This window comes from Schistocerca nitens, chromosome 7 (genome assembly GCF_023898315.1).
Source record: "Schistocerca nitens isolate TAMUIC-IGC-003100 chromosome 7, iqSchNite1.1, whole genome shotgun sequence".
NCBI lineage: Eukaryota > Metazoa > Arthropoda > Insecta > Orthoptera > Acrididae > Schistocerca > Schistocerca nitens.
The window spans coordinates 373,708,508-373,725,992 of NC_064620.1; the positions used below are offsets into that span (position 1 = coordinate 373,708,508).

The following is a 17,485-nucleotide window of genomic DNA, read 5'->3' on the forward strand; positions in this document are numbered from 1 at the left end:
TAACATCATCTTATGTCACGCCCGTTCTGATATGGAATTCCTCGGACAGTATCAACACAAAGCACCCGCTATTTTAACAACAATCCAGATTCAACGTCCATAACTTGATAAGATATAAATATCTTAAAGAATTCAATCTGCCAATTAGTACGGAAGCACCGAGACGTTTTTGCTACCCTTTTTACAGGTGTGACTTCTCCGCCATCGTTTTCAACCTTTTCAGTAATTACGTACGGTGCCCGCTGTTTCCGCTTGGCTTGTGTTGTGCGAAATGAGAAACGAAGGCGGATGCAAACTAAGCTTTAATTAGGAGGACATGAATAGTCTCTGGTACTCCAATTACCACAAGGAGTCCTCCCATTAGCTCACTAATGTCCCGCCGTAGCTATTTCACAAGCCGTGCTGTCCGTAGTTTCTCAGTTCTTCCCTGGCACCTGCATTAAGAACAACCATTCAAGGATCGAGCTTTTCACAGCGTGGCTTGAATATGATGTTCTGGGCTCATAAAACATCAACAGTGAGATAATTTTCCTTTTCCTCGGGCAGGGTCACAAACGAACAAAATTTGTGAAATGACAGCATTATACGCCTTCGAGTGTAATTATTACTTATTTTGCGCTGTTGATAAATATCAGTTATTATGACAGTATCATGTGGTTAGATACCGCTTGAAAATTTGCATAATTGTCGAAATTTAAGGAAATGTAAAATAAATACTAATTACACTCGAATGCGGAAAATGTAGACATTTAACGTTGAAAGCTGCTTTCATTCCGGAAAAGCCGTTGACACCTTAAATGCACACTAGAAAGAGCTTCCCTGAAAAAAAAAATCATAAAAATACGTAAAATCGTCAGAGAATACAGCGATTTAATTCCTTGATTTGCATTTCTGATTTCCATAGACGCGTTTATGAAATATATTAATGAGGCACAAGTGATTCTTTAACGTCTTGAATCGAATATTAGAATATGGTCTCTCTTTAATAACTTTGTTTTTGACAGAATACTAAAAAACAGTGCAGAGCTGTTTACTTACAGGGAACAACAAGGCCGCTAGCGCGCCTGAAGATCTTTACACACGATTTAAACAGATTAAATCATAGCAGCTCTTCTCTATTACCCTGCAATGTAGAATAGCAGGCGACTTTACGGTTCCCACAAGTCTTTTGTTGCATTTTAAATGTTAAATTCTATTGTGACGCACAACACATTTCTTGCAACATCTCTCACTAAGATCTGCCGAATCACGCGTATTTCCTCGAATATTCCCTATCTCTTTCATTAATCCAACTCGGTAAGTTATGAGTTATTTTTTTTTTTTTTTTACTGAACCCTGCTTATATTTGTAGATATGCACTATGCATATTTTGATCACATTGTTGAAGTCTGACTCAAAATAAGTATTCATATTACGCAAGTTCTGCTGGTTCCGCTGATTCTGCATTATCAAAAAGACCTTCATTCAACAAATTCAAGTTGCCGAGTATCATTGTCCACACGTTCTTCATCTCGGTTAAAGTCACACAGTATTCGAGATTGGTTGCACGACTGTTTTATACACGACGTTCATTAGGATACTTCTAACGAATCACAATCCCATAGTTGTCTTGACACGAGCGAATATCTCCAAGTATTTTACAATTGTGGCTGATTCCACCGATTGATCGGTGACGGTGAAAATAAGTAAGTAAATAATTAAATACCTCACACATTTATCACATTTGCCTGTATGTTGTTTCATCCATGAAGTGTCTTGTTGAATTTCGTGGATGCTGTTCTACTGAAGACTGGTATAATGTATAAAGCGGTTGGTAATGCGGTCTCCGTCAAAAACCAAGCATTCGCTTATGCGCTGTGCCAGCTGCCAGTTATTTCTGTATGTCTTCCTGACTATGGTAATATTTTTTAATGAAGTGAAATCCTTGAATACAAGTGTGTTCGCCGTGATAAATCTCAGAGATCTAAAGACGTTACCTACCATGTAATTTATATATACAATCATGAACAGTAACGTGCTTATAACATGTCATTACAGGATGCCAGATGCTACTTTTGCTTCTGATGACAATAAACAGTGAGTTCTGAGTGTTAGGAAATATTCAATCATGTCCGTATACTTGGTCCAGTATTCGAAAGGGGCATTGTGGACATTTACTGAAGACTTTCCGAATGTTAAAAACACGGCATCAATTTTGGTTCCGTTAGCTTCGGCATTCTCGATGTAGCAGACGAGGAGCTGATTTTCACACGATCGGTGCTTGTGGTGTCCGTGAGTTAAAAAAAAAAAAAAAAAAAGAGTAAATATGGTAAGAAAGGTGATACGCACAGACTATTCACACAGGAACGCGTTAGAGTTCTTATCAGTTGTAGCGTGATGATTCACCGCAGATGACACGTTCCCGAGCTGAGGCATCTGGCTGAGGAAGCTACCAAAAAAGGAGCGACGCTACAAAGTATGTGCTCGTCTGCAACAGTACGCGTGGCAGCTGCGCCGACGCGGCACCGCTTGCACGTGCTGCGCCAGCACCCCAGGGGGTGCTGGCTGCGCTCACGCCTCTCCAGGCGGCAGGGTGACGTCACGCGGCGCCCAGTAATCATAGCCGCCTAGCGCCAGCGCGAGGCGAATCTGAGAGCTACTGCAGGTGGCCACCGCACGGATAAGGCACGCGCCAGAGTCCTCTGCCATCGCCTTAACGCAGGCGTGCCACCTGCACGCCCATTAATGCAGTCATAGGCAAGTCTATTAACTCGCTTTCTAGTGTCGACTCGCCAGGACGTAATCGTATGAGGAGTATCTCCTTTCTCTTTCCTTCTCTCTCTCTTTCTCTCCCTATCTAAAAAACACACACACAAATGCGCGTTCTACATATACGAGGGTTGGGACTTTAATAGCGGCAACTATTTATTTACAGCTCGTACAAAATAGATACGTGTTCAAAGTTTTACTGACCAAAGTAGTCACCAGCATTGTGTATAACCCGTTGCCAGCGACGCAGAAGTCGTAGGATACTCTTAGCAGTGCTAGTTGTATTGACAGTTCGGGCGGCGCGGTCTAAGCCCGAAGAATTTGTAGCAGTTCTGAAGCGAATGCCGAAAAGGTTTCTTTCAGCTAAGAAATCGAGTTGAACTTACGAGGGCTTAAGTCAGGGGAGTGCAGTAGGTGGTATAGCACTTAGCAGCCCCATAACTCAAACAAATCGGTAACAGCTTGCACTGTACGTGTACGAGCTAGAGCGTTGTCCTGCAAAATGATGGTCAGGTCCTGCAAAAAGTGTCATCACTTCTGTCTCTAAGTTGGTCGTAGGTTATGTTCCTAAATGACACTTGCACTGAAAGACAATAATTAGATTGAAGTCGCCGCGATTTATGATGGTCCACTGGACATTACAACAAATGGCGTGACATGGTTCTTAATAGGGTACGTAATCACCACCGACAGTGGAGCATGCTTTGCAAAGTGGCCCCTTGCTCGTCACAAAAAAGGTTCAAATGTGTGTGAAATCTTATAGGACTTAACTGCTAAGGTCATCAGTCCCTAAGCTTACACACTACTTAACCTAAATTATCCTAAGGACAAAGACACACACCCATGCCCGACGGAGGACTCGAACCTCCGCCGGGACCAGCCGCACAGTCCATGACTGCAGCGCCCTAGACCGCTCGGCTAATCCCCCGCGGCTTGGCTACAAAGTTGATAATGAGTTCTATTGGTAGGGCGTTCCATTCCTCCGAGTGTTCCATTCCTCCTACCAGCGCGGTTGACAATTGCTGGGTGGTGCATCTGGAGGTACAGCAATACGCATCCCCAAATGCATCCCACACGTGCTCGATAGGATTTAACCCCAGCAATACCAACTTGTTTTCCATAATGCGTACTACCAAGAGGGGGGGAGGTACTTTGTGCTCACCACAAAAAAATAAAAAAGTTCGTTGATTGTTGATAACTGTTATTAACAAGTCTTTTTAAACAGGTACTTATGCATAAATAGGGTGCAGAACCTGAAAAAAATATATTATAGCACAATCTTAGCAGTACCTAAGCATTTTTCGTAATTTGTACACAGAGGGGATTTCATAACCACCACACATTTTTCTTAAATACACATTTTGTCAATTAGCTTTGACTTTTATCCACAAGATACTTTTTAAAGATATACAGATGTGTAAGAAGGGTCCTGAACTGGAAAAAAATATGACATTTGTTGTGAAGAAACACATTTACTACTAACAAGAGACCTCTTTGATCTCGAACGCTCGGAACCGCACGAAACTAAGCTTAGAATACTCGGTCATTAAAAAAAAAAAAACAGTGGTCAGTGTCATTTCCGTGGAAAAGTTGCGTTCTACCAGAAGTGGCATTTTAACAGAAAGAAACAGAGACAAGATTCAATACTACACGACGGCAATTATACGTAATTCAATGATGTCAGTGTATCATTATATTTTCAATCAACAGTGCCAAAAATACACTGCTTAAAGTAATTACAATAGCGCAAAACACATATATCCTAAAAACTTGATGGTATTTATATTAGTTCCCATAGTGCACTGAGGGATTTCGGTGATGTGCCTTGTGCTTCTTAAAAATGTATGTACAACTTGTTTGATAGTCTGCTTGTCACTTATAAAACCACATCAACTGTGTGCTGTGGATAGAAGTAAGTACAGATGCAACATACTAGCTGACTAGCTGTAGTTTTCTCTCCTCTGTAAGGCAGTGTTAGTGATGACAGCATTTCATGCTGGAACCGAATCTGGTCACTTTTCCGGGCACGCCCTTACTCCACACCCTGCTCTATCATAAACATATTCACTTCCTCCACAAACTGTTGTGCTTCTGTCGTATACTATTTTTGTCTTCTATGTCCTTAGATATGACAAATGTAATAATATGCATGGATGAAATGCCATATCCAGCCTTAAAATTGTCTTAAAAGAAATCTAAGCTTTAGAATTGTGCATGCCAACCATTTTAGACACTTCTAGTGCATACATTTGCAGATGCCAACAGTGAACTGTAGTGTCATACGCCCTTGCTCTATCAAATTGCGATATTACATGCTTTTTTATACCCGTAATTGCGACAGTCTGTTTCCTTTGAAACGAGCTCCTGCTCGCCTTTTGCTAGACACATAATTTAGAATTAATCTGCAATTTTACTTTTAGTGCACTTAGAGCGCTCATTGGTTTGCTATTGGAATTGACGCCACGATTGTAATAGTCTTCATAAATGTTCTCTAGTAAGCTGTCATCAGTATCTTCCAATAAACTAGGTCTTGACTGTTTGGGTGAAGACAGTTCGTACTCACTTTGACTGTACAGTTCCTTTGCTCTGGAGGTGAACGTCGTGTACTGCTTGAACAGCCACCTTGAGGTTCAGGTTCTTCCTGTCCTTCAAAAATTAATATATTTATCCCGCGGAATGTCATATTTCTGTCATCCCCATTATCTTTTTGAATTAGTTTATATAGTAAATCCGCGAAGTCTCTTCGTTTCCATATTCAGCACGTCGCAACATTGACCCTAACATCTGGACCACATTCGTGGGATTAATTCTCTTCAAGACATCACTCTACACAGTGTACACAGTAACCCGCGTGCGAACACTCTAAGAGGCAGATTCGTACAGCAACTATACCACTCTCGCAACTCGAGCACATGTCAGCGCAGCTACAACATGCTACCGTCTGATGGCGCTAGCAGACAAGTGCGTAGTTTTGCATGGAAATGATACAGACTATACTGTTGTTTTTATTGTCGAGTGATAGTCTTAAGCATGGTCTCGTGCGGTTCCGACCGTTCGATGTCAAATGTGTCCGTAGTAAGACTTAAGTTTTGGGTTACGTTTTACTGAAAAATTCAAAACAATTGCAGAATCTGATATAAGAAATCATGAAAAACAATATTTTTTCAGAATTTTTAAATATGAAGTACATGACCAAATTACAATATTTTCAAAAGATGGACATAAAGTGCGCCCCTACCCCCTGGTATTGCGGGAATTAAGTGGCGGGAACGGGCTGGCTAGTCCATTTGCCGAATATCCTCTCCTTCCAAGAACACCTCTACCTACGTTGTTCGATGGGGTCGCGCGCATTACCGTTTGTAAAAATGAAGTCATGGCCGAATCCACACCTGAAAAGACGCAGATAGGGGAGGAGTACAGCATCACAATAACTTACGGTGAGTGTACCGCGTTCAAAGATTCGAAGGTCAGCACGCTCATGAGCATTACGCCTCTCGACACCACAGCACCTGGACCACTAGAACGATCATGTTCGGCTATGTTCCTGGGTGCATTATGTTTTCCCATCCCTCAGACTGAATCTGGTCTCATCCTCGTTGGTCCAGCCCCTATGTTATTGGCTCCATACCAAACTGTGCTCCCAATGTGCGGATATCAACGAAACATGGCGTACTGGTCGCCGGCAGAGAGACCATCCCCACTCAGTGCCGTACCTCTATGGAACATGAGACTATGTGCCTTGCAGTCGTGTTAAATGTGGTTGCGTAACGTAGCGGTCATCTGCTGCTGTACTTGACCGTCATCAACTACTTCTTTTCCTTCGGGCAGCACTTCCTGTGTTGCGGAACACTCCCCATACACGTAAAACAATGCTGTGAACAACACTAAACTCCTGGGCTACAATCGTCACACGTCATCTTCATGTCCGCCAGTGATACTTCTCCGCGAAACGTGACCCGGGCCAAGTTACAATGATGAACACCACCACACACCACAGCACAGTGTACCGTAACTGCTCGCTGACTGACTCACCCGTCTTTTCGGTTTCCCTCAACTGCCTCGCGTAGCCAGCCCCATTTGGCCCTATAGTTACGAAGATTTGACGCCTTGTGACTTTAACTTTCTGTAGACGTCTGGCCGGCCAAGGGCTACTACTGCAGTGGATGACCGCTACCTACGGATTACGGCTCGGAGGGACCTTGGCAGCAACGCCACCATGTTGAATAATGCTTTTCGTGCAGCCAAAGGACGTCGTGTTACGACTCAAACTGTGCGCAATAGGCTGCATGATGCGCAACTTCACTCCCGACATCCATGGCGAGGTCCATCTTTGCAACCACGACACCATACAGCACGGTACAGATGGGCCCAACAGCATGCCCAATGGATCGACCGCTCAGGATTGGCATCACGTTCTCTTCACCGATGAGTGTCGCATATACCTTCCACCACATAATCATCGGAGACGTGTTTGGAGGCAACCCTGTCAGGTTGAATTCCTTAGAAACTATGTCCAGCGAGTGCAGCAAGGTGGAGGTTCCCTGCTGCTTTAGGGTGGCGTTATGTGGGGCCGACGTGCATCGCTGTTGCTGGTGGTCATGGCAGGCGCCGTTACGGCTGTACGATAGATGAATGCCATCCTCCGACCGGTAGTGCAACCATATTGGCGAGGTATTCGTCTTCATGGACGACAATTCGTGCCTCCATCGTGCACATCTTGTGAATGACTTCCTTCAGGATAACGACATCGCTCCACTAGAGTGGCCAGCATGTTCTCCAGACACGAACCCTGTCGAACATACGCTGGGATAGATTGAAAAGGGTTGTTTATGAACGACGTGACCCACCAACCACTCTGAGGGATCTACGCCGAATCGCCGTTGAGGAGTGGGAGAACCTGGACCAAAAGTGTCTTGATGAACTTGTGGATAGTACGCCACGACGAATACAGGCAGGCATCAATGCAAGAGGACGTGCTATTGGGTATTAGAGGTACCAGTGTGTACAGCAATCTGGACCACCATCTCTGACGGTCACACTGTGTGGTGGTACAACATGCAATGTGTGGTTTTCGTGAGCAATAAAAAGGGTGGAAATGATGTTGATCTCAATTCCAATTTTCTATACAGGTTCCGGAACACTCGGAACCGAGGTGAGGCTAAACTTTTTTTTGATGTATTTAACAAACGTGTTTTATGACTACATTATCCCTTTATCAAGTTCTTCAAATTAGAATACTTGCTTCCTATTTTGACAGTTCGTAATGGCACATTAATTTAGTCCCGAAACACTGTATTAAGCAAATCACCCATTTTGGACAACTGGTGCGTAATAATCTCCGTGCAGATACCTTGTATATTTGTAGAATTTGTACTCCCGACTGGTGCATCCTTATAAGTCGACATCGGAGCGATGACTGCGTTAGTTAGTTTGTAGCGAGCCACTTCAAACCAACAGTTGATAATATAAAAACACACATAAAATAGCCGGCCGTTGTCGCCGAGCGGTTCTAGGCTCTTCAGTTCGGAACCGCGCTGCTGCTACGGTCGCAGGTTCGAATTCTGCCTCGGGCGTGGATGTGTGTGATGTCCTTAGATTGGTTAGGTTTAAGTAGTTCTCAGTCTAGGGTACTGATGACCTCAGATGTTAAGTCCCACAGTGCTCAGAGCCATTTTGCACACATAAAATAGCTCTGTTCCATCACAGTAATGCTGCCGGTCGACTTGTCACTTACCCACTCCGGTGGCGGTAAGAGTACGTTATACTGGACAACGATAGTTCAAGGTTTAGACAAGTAGTACTGCGTGTGCAGCACAAAAATCGTTATCAGGTACGGTCATCAGTACTCTCCGTTCGTTGGCTGTAGATGATGTCTAAAGGACAAACAACTTAGTTTCCCGTTTCGTTTACCGAATAAAAATTCTCATTACATGTAGGCTAAAGCAGGATCCTGTGCATAGCCAAGGCAAAGAATCTTATACTATTACTCTGCAGCGACAGTGGCAACCGTGTGCAGTCCATGGCATCTGGCATAATACTACGAAGAGAGATGAAATGTAATGGGCAGAGATTCTGAGAATGTGCTGTGTACCTGTAAAGGAAACTGTATACCAAGACGCCAGTACTGCTTCATTGTTCAGTTCCTAACAAGTCTGCCGTACAGAAGATGTCGAAGGAATCCAGACACTTGTCACTAGCGTTGCAACAGGTAAATACAGCTGTAAGAAAATCTAATAGGTACGCTTAGGAAAGTTAGATGCGAATAGTTACCAGAGAGATGCTGACCTTGCGAAACCTTTTCGACCTCCGAAAATCTAGAACGCTTCTGTCTGACGAATAGTCGAAGTACTGTGTGAAGGATTAAATTAATTACCAACAGACGGAAGGCCAACACGATACAGGCGTTAATGAGATTGGGACTTAACATGCGGTCGGTACAGACTGAATAAAAAAAAATAAAAATAAAAAAGCTACTGTGGCGCAGTGGAGTGGTACCGGCTATCGCGTATTTCACACTTGTAATACTGGAAATTATTGCTACGTGCCCATACTAGTCATTCGTGCAACACATTATCTGTTCATTTGCGCTGATTTATTCTATATTGCTCTAGTCCCAAGTCTCGCAGCGTGGTCAGAGATACACAGCATTCATATATTATGCGGGGAGAGTGGTTGGTGGTTGTGTAATATTATACGGGGTAGATGTAACACTTTCTGTTTCTAGTTTTAATTTATGTGCTTTACGTCAGCCTATGTATTACGGTTAAGTACAGAATAAAAGTACACAAACGAGGCATACAATTTTTGCTGCTGGGACAAACTCAGTTTTACTTGCAGCGACACACTAACGAAACACGACATTAAATTAAATTTTACGGCACCAGTTTTACTGCCGTTCGTAAATATCCAATATGATACGAGAAAAATGACTCAATAAATACACACACACACACACACACACACACACACACACACACACACACAGTCAGACAGTGAGAGAGAGAAAGAGAGAGATACTGCCACCGAAGCTATGCTTTTGGAGAACTTGTGAAATTTCGCAAATGGGTCATGGTTACAATAATACAATAAGCAAAATTATGGGAGCAGCATGAGATAACATAGCAAAAAAAGCTACTATGCTTCGGCCATCTAGAAAGGACAGATGACGCCAAGTGGCCAAAGTAAATAGGGAAATTGACTCCCCAGGAAAGAAGGAAAGATCTTCACCTAGCGTCAAGAAGGAAAGAGCATATGAAGCAAAGGCGGACAGAAGCTTCCAGCAAGGGCGCGGCGACTGTCGTACGCAGCACAAGCGATAAAGTGGTAAGATTTCCATGCAAATGTATGTTGCGTGCATATCTTCATATTTCGATGGCCAGGAGAGTAAATGCATATTTGGAAGATTTCATCGATATAACTGCATGAATTTAGACACTTATACTGCACATTATATGATTTTTATGGCCGCATTGCATATATTGCAATAACTTGCATGATAGCATCTTTTATTGATGTTTTATTCATTCTAATTACGCCAAAAGAGCAGAACATGAGTACTTTCGCTGATTTTGTTACAGTCTGTAAACTTCATAGTGAGCTGAGTGCCCTAGATCGGCTCGGTATAAGACAATATATTTCGTGGCAATTATTCAAACAAAAAAAGAATCTTATTGTTGCTAATAGACGCAAAATCGTTTAAGTTGAAGGTCGTAAACGCAAATATTTTATGCTATCTTAACGCACGTTACATGTTTATCCCCTGCGCTATTGGCGTAGCTCAAGCAGTACAATACTTAATAACATACGGCAGTGCGAATACGCTGATGTCCTCCACAAACAAGGTAAATAGACACACAAAATGCAAAGCATTAATTAAGTTATATGCTAGCTTTTTCTCCTGATACAGAGTTGCCACATTTAGAGATATGCTGCCATCTTTTACTGTGATAGTTTTGATGAAGTTAGGTCGGGAAGAGACACTAAATTCCCCCAACTATATTAAAGTTAGCATCTATTTGCTTCATCCTATTGGAAATGCTTAAGTTACTGCCCTCTAATCGTTTTTCCCGGTTTAGGATCACAGACACTTTCGAAACGATTAATGCAGCTCGCATTAAAAACACGGAACTGGAATTGTGCATTTCCCTGCGGCAAAACCGAAGTTGGAAGTCACAGTTGACAGGAGGAAGTCACACTCAACTGCATGGAACCACTTTCACACTATTTCTCTATCGTTCCACTCTCGAACAGCCCGCGGGAAAAATGAACACTTCCAGTCAACGCGAGCTCAGTTTTCCTTTTTAAATTTGTGACAATGATCATGTTGCTGGCGTCAACAAAATAATTTCGCATTCGGAGACGAAAATTAGTGATTACAATTTTGTGAAAAGATCTCGTCGCAACGAATAAAGCCTTTGTTTAAATGACTGCCATATTAACTCGCGTATCATATCCGTGACAGTCTCTCTCCTATTTTCGCGATAGTACAAAACTAGCCATTCTTTGAACTTTTTTGATTGTCTCTATTACTCTTAATCGGTCAGAATACCATACAGCACAGCAATGCTCGAGTGGAGGACGGACACGCGTAGTGGAGGATTTGTTGTATATTCTAAGTGTTCTGCGAATAAAATGCGACCTTTGCTTCGACTTCCCCAGAACGCTATGTGATCATTCCAATTTAAATTGTTGGTAATTGTTATTCGTCGGCATTCAGTTGATTTGACAGCCTTAAGATTTTTGCGATTTATCGTATTACCGGAATTGGATTTCTTTTAGTACTCATGTGGATGACCTCATACTTTTCGTTTGTTAGAGTCAGTTGCTACATTTTGCACCATACAAATATCTTGACTAAGTAACTCTGCAATTGGTTTTGATCATCTGATGACGTTGCGGGACAGTAAATGACAGGATCAGCAGCAAATAATCTGAGAGTGCCAAATCATTCATATAAACTAGGAACAGTAGTGGGACCAAGACTTCCTGGGGAAACGCCAGATATGACATTTGTTTTTAATCAATGACTGTCTGTCAGTTAATACGAACTATGACTTTTATGATAGGAAATCACGAACCCAGTCACACAACTGAGACGATACTTCATACGCACGCAATTTGATTAGAAGCCGCTTGAGAGGAACGGTTTCAAAAGTCTTCTATAGATATAAAAAAATTGACTTAATACGAGATTCCGTCTCGATAGCATTATGTTATCGCATCAAATCCTCATTTTAAGTTTATGATGTTGACTAACAAATATTTTGCAGCGAAAATGTACAAAACTTGGTCTGACTTTGTCCAAAATTTCTTCACTTTAGTACGCCGTCGCTTCTTGTGGCGCAGCAGGGTATAAAAATATCCTGCTTCCTCATTGAGCATGTTTAATGCTATGATACTGCATGAACGCTTCCAAGTTTTATGATTCGGGCTCTAAAGATGAAATAAAGTGCACTCTAGGGAGTCCTCTGAATTAGGCCTACCTACGACAGTATCTCTGTGTATAAGTATCCCTGTATAATTCACGCATCAGCAGCTGAATGGTGGTTGACTAATGATCTTCCTCATTCGCTATCGCTTCTGAAGAAAGAACACGGCTCCGCACCCAAACAAGGTGTGTACTGCAGCCACTCTTCACGTGACGCACTTTCTGCTCGACGGACGGGGAACAATGGTGGCGGATCCGTTCCCAGACTCTGTACACCGCGTTCCCACAGCGGCTGCGAGGCCGACGCCAAAAGAGGAATGTTGGAGCCCGACCTGCTAGCTAACTCCCTGCTCCGGCGTCACCAGGAGGCAGCAGTGATTCATCAACACTGGTCCAGCACGCGGGTGGAATTCGAATGGGATTCCAGCCCACAAAAATGGCATCGCCTATTGTAGGGATGGGAAAGAACGACTGGTTAAAACCGATATCGGTATTTTAGATCTGAACAACCGGTATTTTACAGAATGAGAAACTTTTATTCGTAGAATGTGCATTGCTCTGAAATATTTCGTTATTATAGAAAATGGGAAAAGCGACCAGTGCTATTTTAACACTTTGGCGTCCGCACGTCTCGTACAAATTTATTCGCTTGGAGCCTGCAGCGCTAATTCAGCTTACCTGACTTGTCGCCGGCCGCTTGTCACCTTGTCAACCATCAGACACATTGACTTTTACGCGCTTTAATTTTCCGGAAATCCTCTACGTTGCCGTATCTTTTTTCTTTTCAAGTAACTTCTCTGTAAGTTCTACAATTATCCATGCAGAGATGATGCCAGTTTCCATCAGAAGGTGTCAATAGTCCCATCACTGTTTTTGGTAAAGGCTGTCCAACGCCGGAATATATCTTGAATGAGGGAATGTAGCCGGCCGTTGTGGCCGGGCGTTTCTAGGCGCTTCAGTCTGGAACCGCGCGACCGCAGCGGTCGCAGGTTCGAATCCTGCCTCGGGCATGGATGTGTGTGACGTTCTTAGGTTAGTTAGGTTTAAGTAGTTCTAAGTTCTAGGGGCCTGGATGACCTCGGATGTTAAGTCCCATAGTGCTCAGGGACATTAGAACCATTTGAGGAAATGTATCCCGTACTCGAATCACACAGCATCCGAATGAGTATGCCGTATTTCGTAATGTTCGACGGATTGTAAACTTTAAAATTTAACCGTCCACTCCACGGTATCATTCCTTCATCAACTGAGATGTTTTGACTTGGATTAAAAGTTTCTTTAAACTTTTTGGAAAAATAATCAAGTACGAATTGCACTTTGACAAGCCGATCGGAATTATACGGTTTATTGATGCTGTCGGAAAAATGTAAAAATGATAATATTTGTCTGAATCGGTTGCCGGCCATCGTTTTGCGAAATATCAGTGTGTCCATCAACGGATTCGTTGACCATTAATCATAGGTCCTTACTTTTTTTACAATTCCCATAAGGATAGCAAGCCCAAACCATTTTCTAAGTTCCGATACCGTTACGTCGACAAATTAGGCATTTTTTAAATCGTTTCCTTCTATTGCAATTTTGACTGTAGTACTTGTTGGTTTCGTTGCTAATATATTCAAATAGATAGTTCCCAATATATAATTCTACGATATCCTCGACGCTCTGTGTATCTTTGTGAAATATGTTTGGACCAGGGGATCCTCCAAATTTATTACTGGTCCACGGCAAATCAAAGTCTGACCATTGTGAACTGTCTTCTTCATCTGATTCTGCCAAATCAGTCGGCACCGTAGCGTTCGCCGAATTCTTCTTGGACGTATTTCACTATCTTCCTAAGATTCTGCTTCACTTTCATTTTTTTGATATCCAATGTGTTCTTCCCAATCGGCCAAGTAGTCCGGAACGTCGGACAAGACGTACGCGCATTCATCGTAAATAATCGTATTCTCTTTCGTCCGCCATGATGAAAGGGCACAAGTACTTATAAAAACAAAGAACTTGTTGACGTGTGTAACTTATTGTTACCTAAACAGAACGCCAAGAGAATGCAAAAGATACTAAAGTGCTGTCGCCGGCCACTGCGCGATACTATGCTCACGCCACCACTGTGTGTCGCCGGACGGCATAGTGTTATTAACACTGCCGACAGAAATGAACAACAAAATGCGACGCATAACAATTGGTACAGCATTGCTGGGACAATAACCTCGCTGTTGTCCTGTGTGCTACGCGTGTACGTGCAGTGTAAAAGACTTGCTCATCTCATCTATATGGCAATTTGCATCACAAAATGGCACCTTCCCCAATCTGGAAGAATTTAGCGAAGTGCGGTATCATTGAAGTACAATGTTCCATTTACTTTAAAAATTAAAAACGGGAGATGCCACAAAAAACTTGTAACACAATGTAAGGAGAAAAGTTAAAAGTGAACGGCTCATTCATAGTTACAGTAAAAACAGAAAGCTACTAATCTGCTGCCTGTGTCTACATAACAAGCCTTTATCTGCTTGTAGACCATCAAAACGGACAAATTAACACGAAAACTAGAGTTCTCGAACCCCAGTTTTCACCCTTTAACACTGACTATTCGTAATGTCCAAATAGTACTATGATTCCGCCGGCCGAAGTGGCCGTGCGGTTAAAGGCGCTGCAGTCTGGAACCGCAAGACCGCTACGGTCGCAGGTTCGAATCCTGCCTCGGGCATGGATGTTTGTGATGTCCTTAGGTTAGTTAGGTTTAACTAGTTCTAAGTTCTAGGGGACTAATGACCTCAGAAGTTGAGTCCCATAGTGCTCAGAGCCATTTGAACCATTTTACTATGATTCCCCATCACAACATGCTTTTTGAGTAGTGTTTCAAAAAATCAGAATCAATAGGAGAATACTGGAAGTCAACCACCACCTACCACTATTCGGGAAAAGCAACGAACGGTGGACGGACTGAGTTATCTTTTGTTTGTCTATTTAATTTAATATTTTTATTCTATGTACGTATCTCGAAACTCAGGGAGTCGAATTTTTTCAATCTTTGTTCGATTTCTACGTTTTTTACAAGAAATAGCAGGAATAAAAAACCGAAAATCATTATTTCAGAAAAAGGTGCCGGACGCTGTGGCCAAGCGGTTCTAGGCGCTTCAGTTCGGAACCGCACTGCTGCTACGGTCGCAGGTTCGAATCCTGCCTCGGGCATGGATGTGGTGATGTCCTTAGGTTCGATAGGTTTAAGTAGTTCTAAGTCTAGGGGACTGATGACCTCAGATGTTAAGTCCCTTAGTGCTTAGAGCCATTTGAACTATTAGAAAAAGATTTTTTGAGCTGTTTTAACAGTCCGGTTAAATAGAAGTTGAAAAAAACTTGATATTACCGAAAAGCGGTTGTTTCGGCGATAACCGCCGTCCCTAGCCTATCGTGGTCGGCTAAAATAATAATAATAATAAGTTTGTCCTGTAAGTAACGCTTATCTCAACCCTCCGAGCCTGGAAAGTTATGGACAAGATTCACACAGCTTATCCTTTGTGATGGCACCGACGTTAAATGTTAACAATATCATGCTGCTTTCTATGAAACGCCAAACTGATGTGTGGACTGAAATAGTCTGGTAATTGCAAAGCACTGTCACCTATGAGGCTAGTTTTAATGAGATGGTCTCAGCGTTAAGTCTCAAAACTATTATCAAACCATTCTATGAGCTTCTAGAATAATCTTGCACTCCACAGTGGAGCGAGGGCTGTTCCTGCTTCCTAGCAGGTTCAAACTGCGCACCGGCTGGGACTCGAACTCGGCACACTGCGTTTCGTGGGGAATGCTACGTAGGCACGACTCACGACCCTCCCTCGCAGCTCACAACCGCCATTACCTTTCCGCAGCTCTCCAAATGTAGCAGACGTTCTCCAGCACAATCCGGTAAAACAGTACTCCTGCATGAAAGGGTGCCGGCCGCGGTGGTCTAGCGGTTCTAGGCGCTCAGTCCGGAGCCGCGCGACTGCTACGGTCGCAGGTTCGAATCCTGCCTCGGGCATGGATGTGTGTGGTGTCCTTAGGTTAGTTAGGTTTAAGTAGTTCTAAATTCTAGGGGACTGATGACCATAGATGTTAAGTCCCATAGTGCTCAGAGCCATTTGAACCATTTGAACCATGAAAGGGTGTTGCGCAAAAACGACTTTGCCGTAGACCACGGATTTCCAAAAACAGTGTGCCGGTTAGCAGAATGAATCATTGATTCTGCAGGATGATGATTTTTTTTTTAAATTTGGTTATTTATGATCCAATTAGACCTACGCATGGGCACGTGTTATTATTGCGACAGAGGGCATTTTTTTTACTCCTTCACGCTGAAACGGTTGGACGGATCTGGAAGAAATTTAGAATAGAATTAGATTATACCTTGAATTACCACAGTAGTACAGAATATTTATTGATCTGAACAATATAGTACAAAATATGGAACAATAATTACTCTTAGAAAAAGCTATTTACTCTTTGACTTTTGAACTGTATCTTATTTGTGAAACTGCTTTTATTGTTTATATGTCGTACGTAGTACGATTCAACGTAGTGAATACAGTGCTTATAAAGTCCTCAAAGCGTTTAATCCATACTTCCATAGAAGCCCGTTGCTGGGCGTCAGGCGTATCTCATAACCACTGGGACACTTGAAGACTCACAACCACGGAGTCATATAAAATGTACTACGTCGTGCCTTTACAGAAGGGTGAACATTAATAAAACTGACAAACGGCAGTGACGGATTCCTGACTGGAAATGGAGGAAAAAAGGTCCTATGAACAAATGTCCGGAAAAAGCCGGCGTGCGTGCAGCGACAACGAATCATTCCGGAGCAGAGTACACAGCTGCTTCGCATCCACTTACAACACTTCACAACAGATGTTCAAGTTGGCCTCTACAGGTTTGCAGGTGATAGGGATAGCAGCGGCTCTCATGCAGGATACACATAACCGTACTTTGGCTTACACCATGTTGGCGGCCCACTTGCCTTGAGCTTCTGCTAGCGTTCGTCTCAATATCGTGTAGAACCCGATCCTCCAAATCTAGTGTACGCACTATATGCCGCGTCCCTGGGCATTCGTCTGTCTGATACGATCCATGACCACACACCCACCCAAAAAAGGCTTGAAATGTTGTGTGATACGGTTGGTGTCTGTAAGGGTACTTTTTCGGTATAGCCTTGCTGCCTCTCGACCGTTTCCATCTGTTCATCCGTGCACAAACAAGATCTTGGTTTGTTCCTGAAATGAATACCGGACCATTCTGCTGCTTACAGTACGCTGCGTCAATCACACATCCTGCAAC

General features: G+C 42.9%; 1 protein-coding gene across 1 annotated transcript in view; it reads left to right on the forward strand.

Moving 5' to 3' along the window:
- The first annotated feature begins 2,457 nt into the window (after positions 1-2,457).
- Positions 2,458-17,485, forward strand: part of LOC126195648 (uncharacterized) — a 34,787-nt gene continuing 19,759 nt past the window's right edge. Inside the window, exon 1 of the mRNA XM_049934273.1 lies at positions 2,458-2,592. Within this exon, the coding sequence (XP_049790230.1) occupies positions 2,458-2,592 (135 nt within the window). The remainder of the gene's footprint in view (positions 2,593-17,485) is intronic.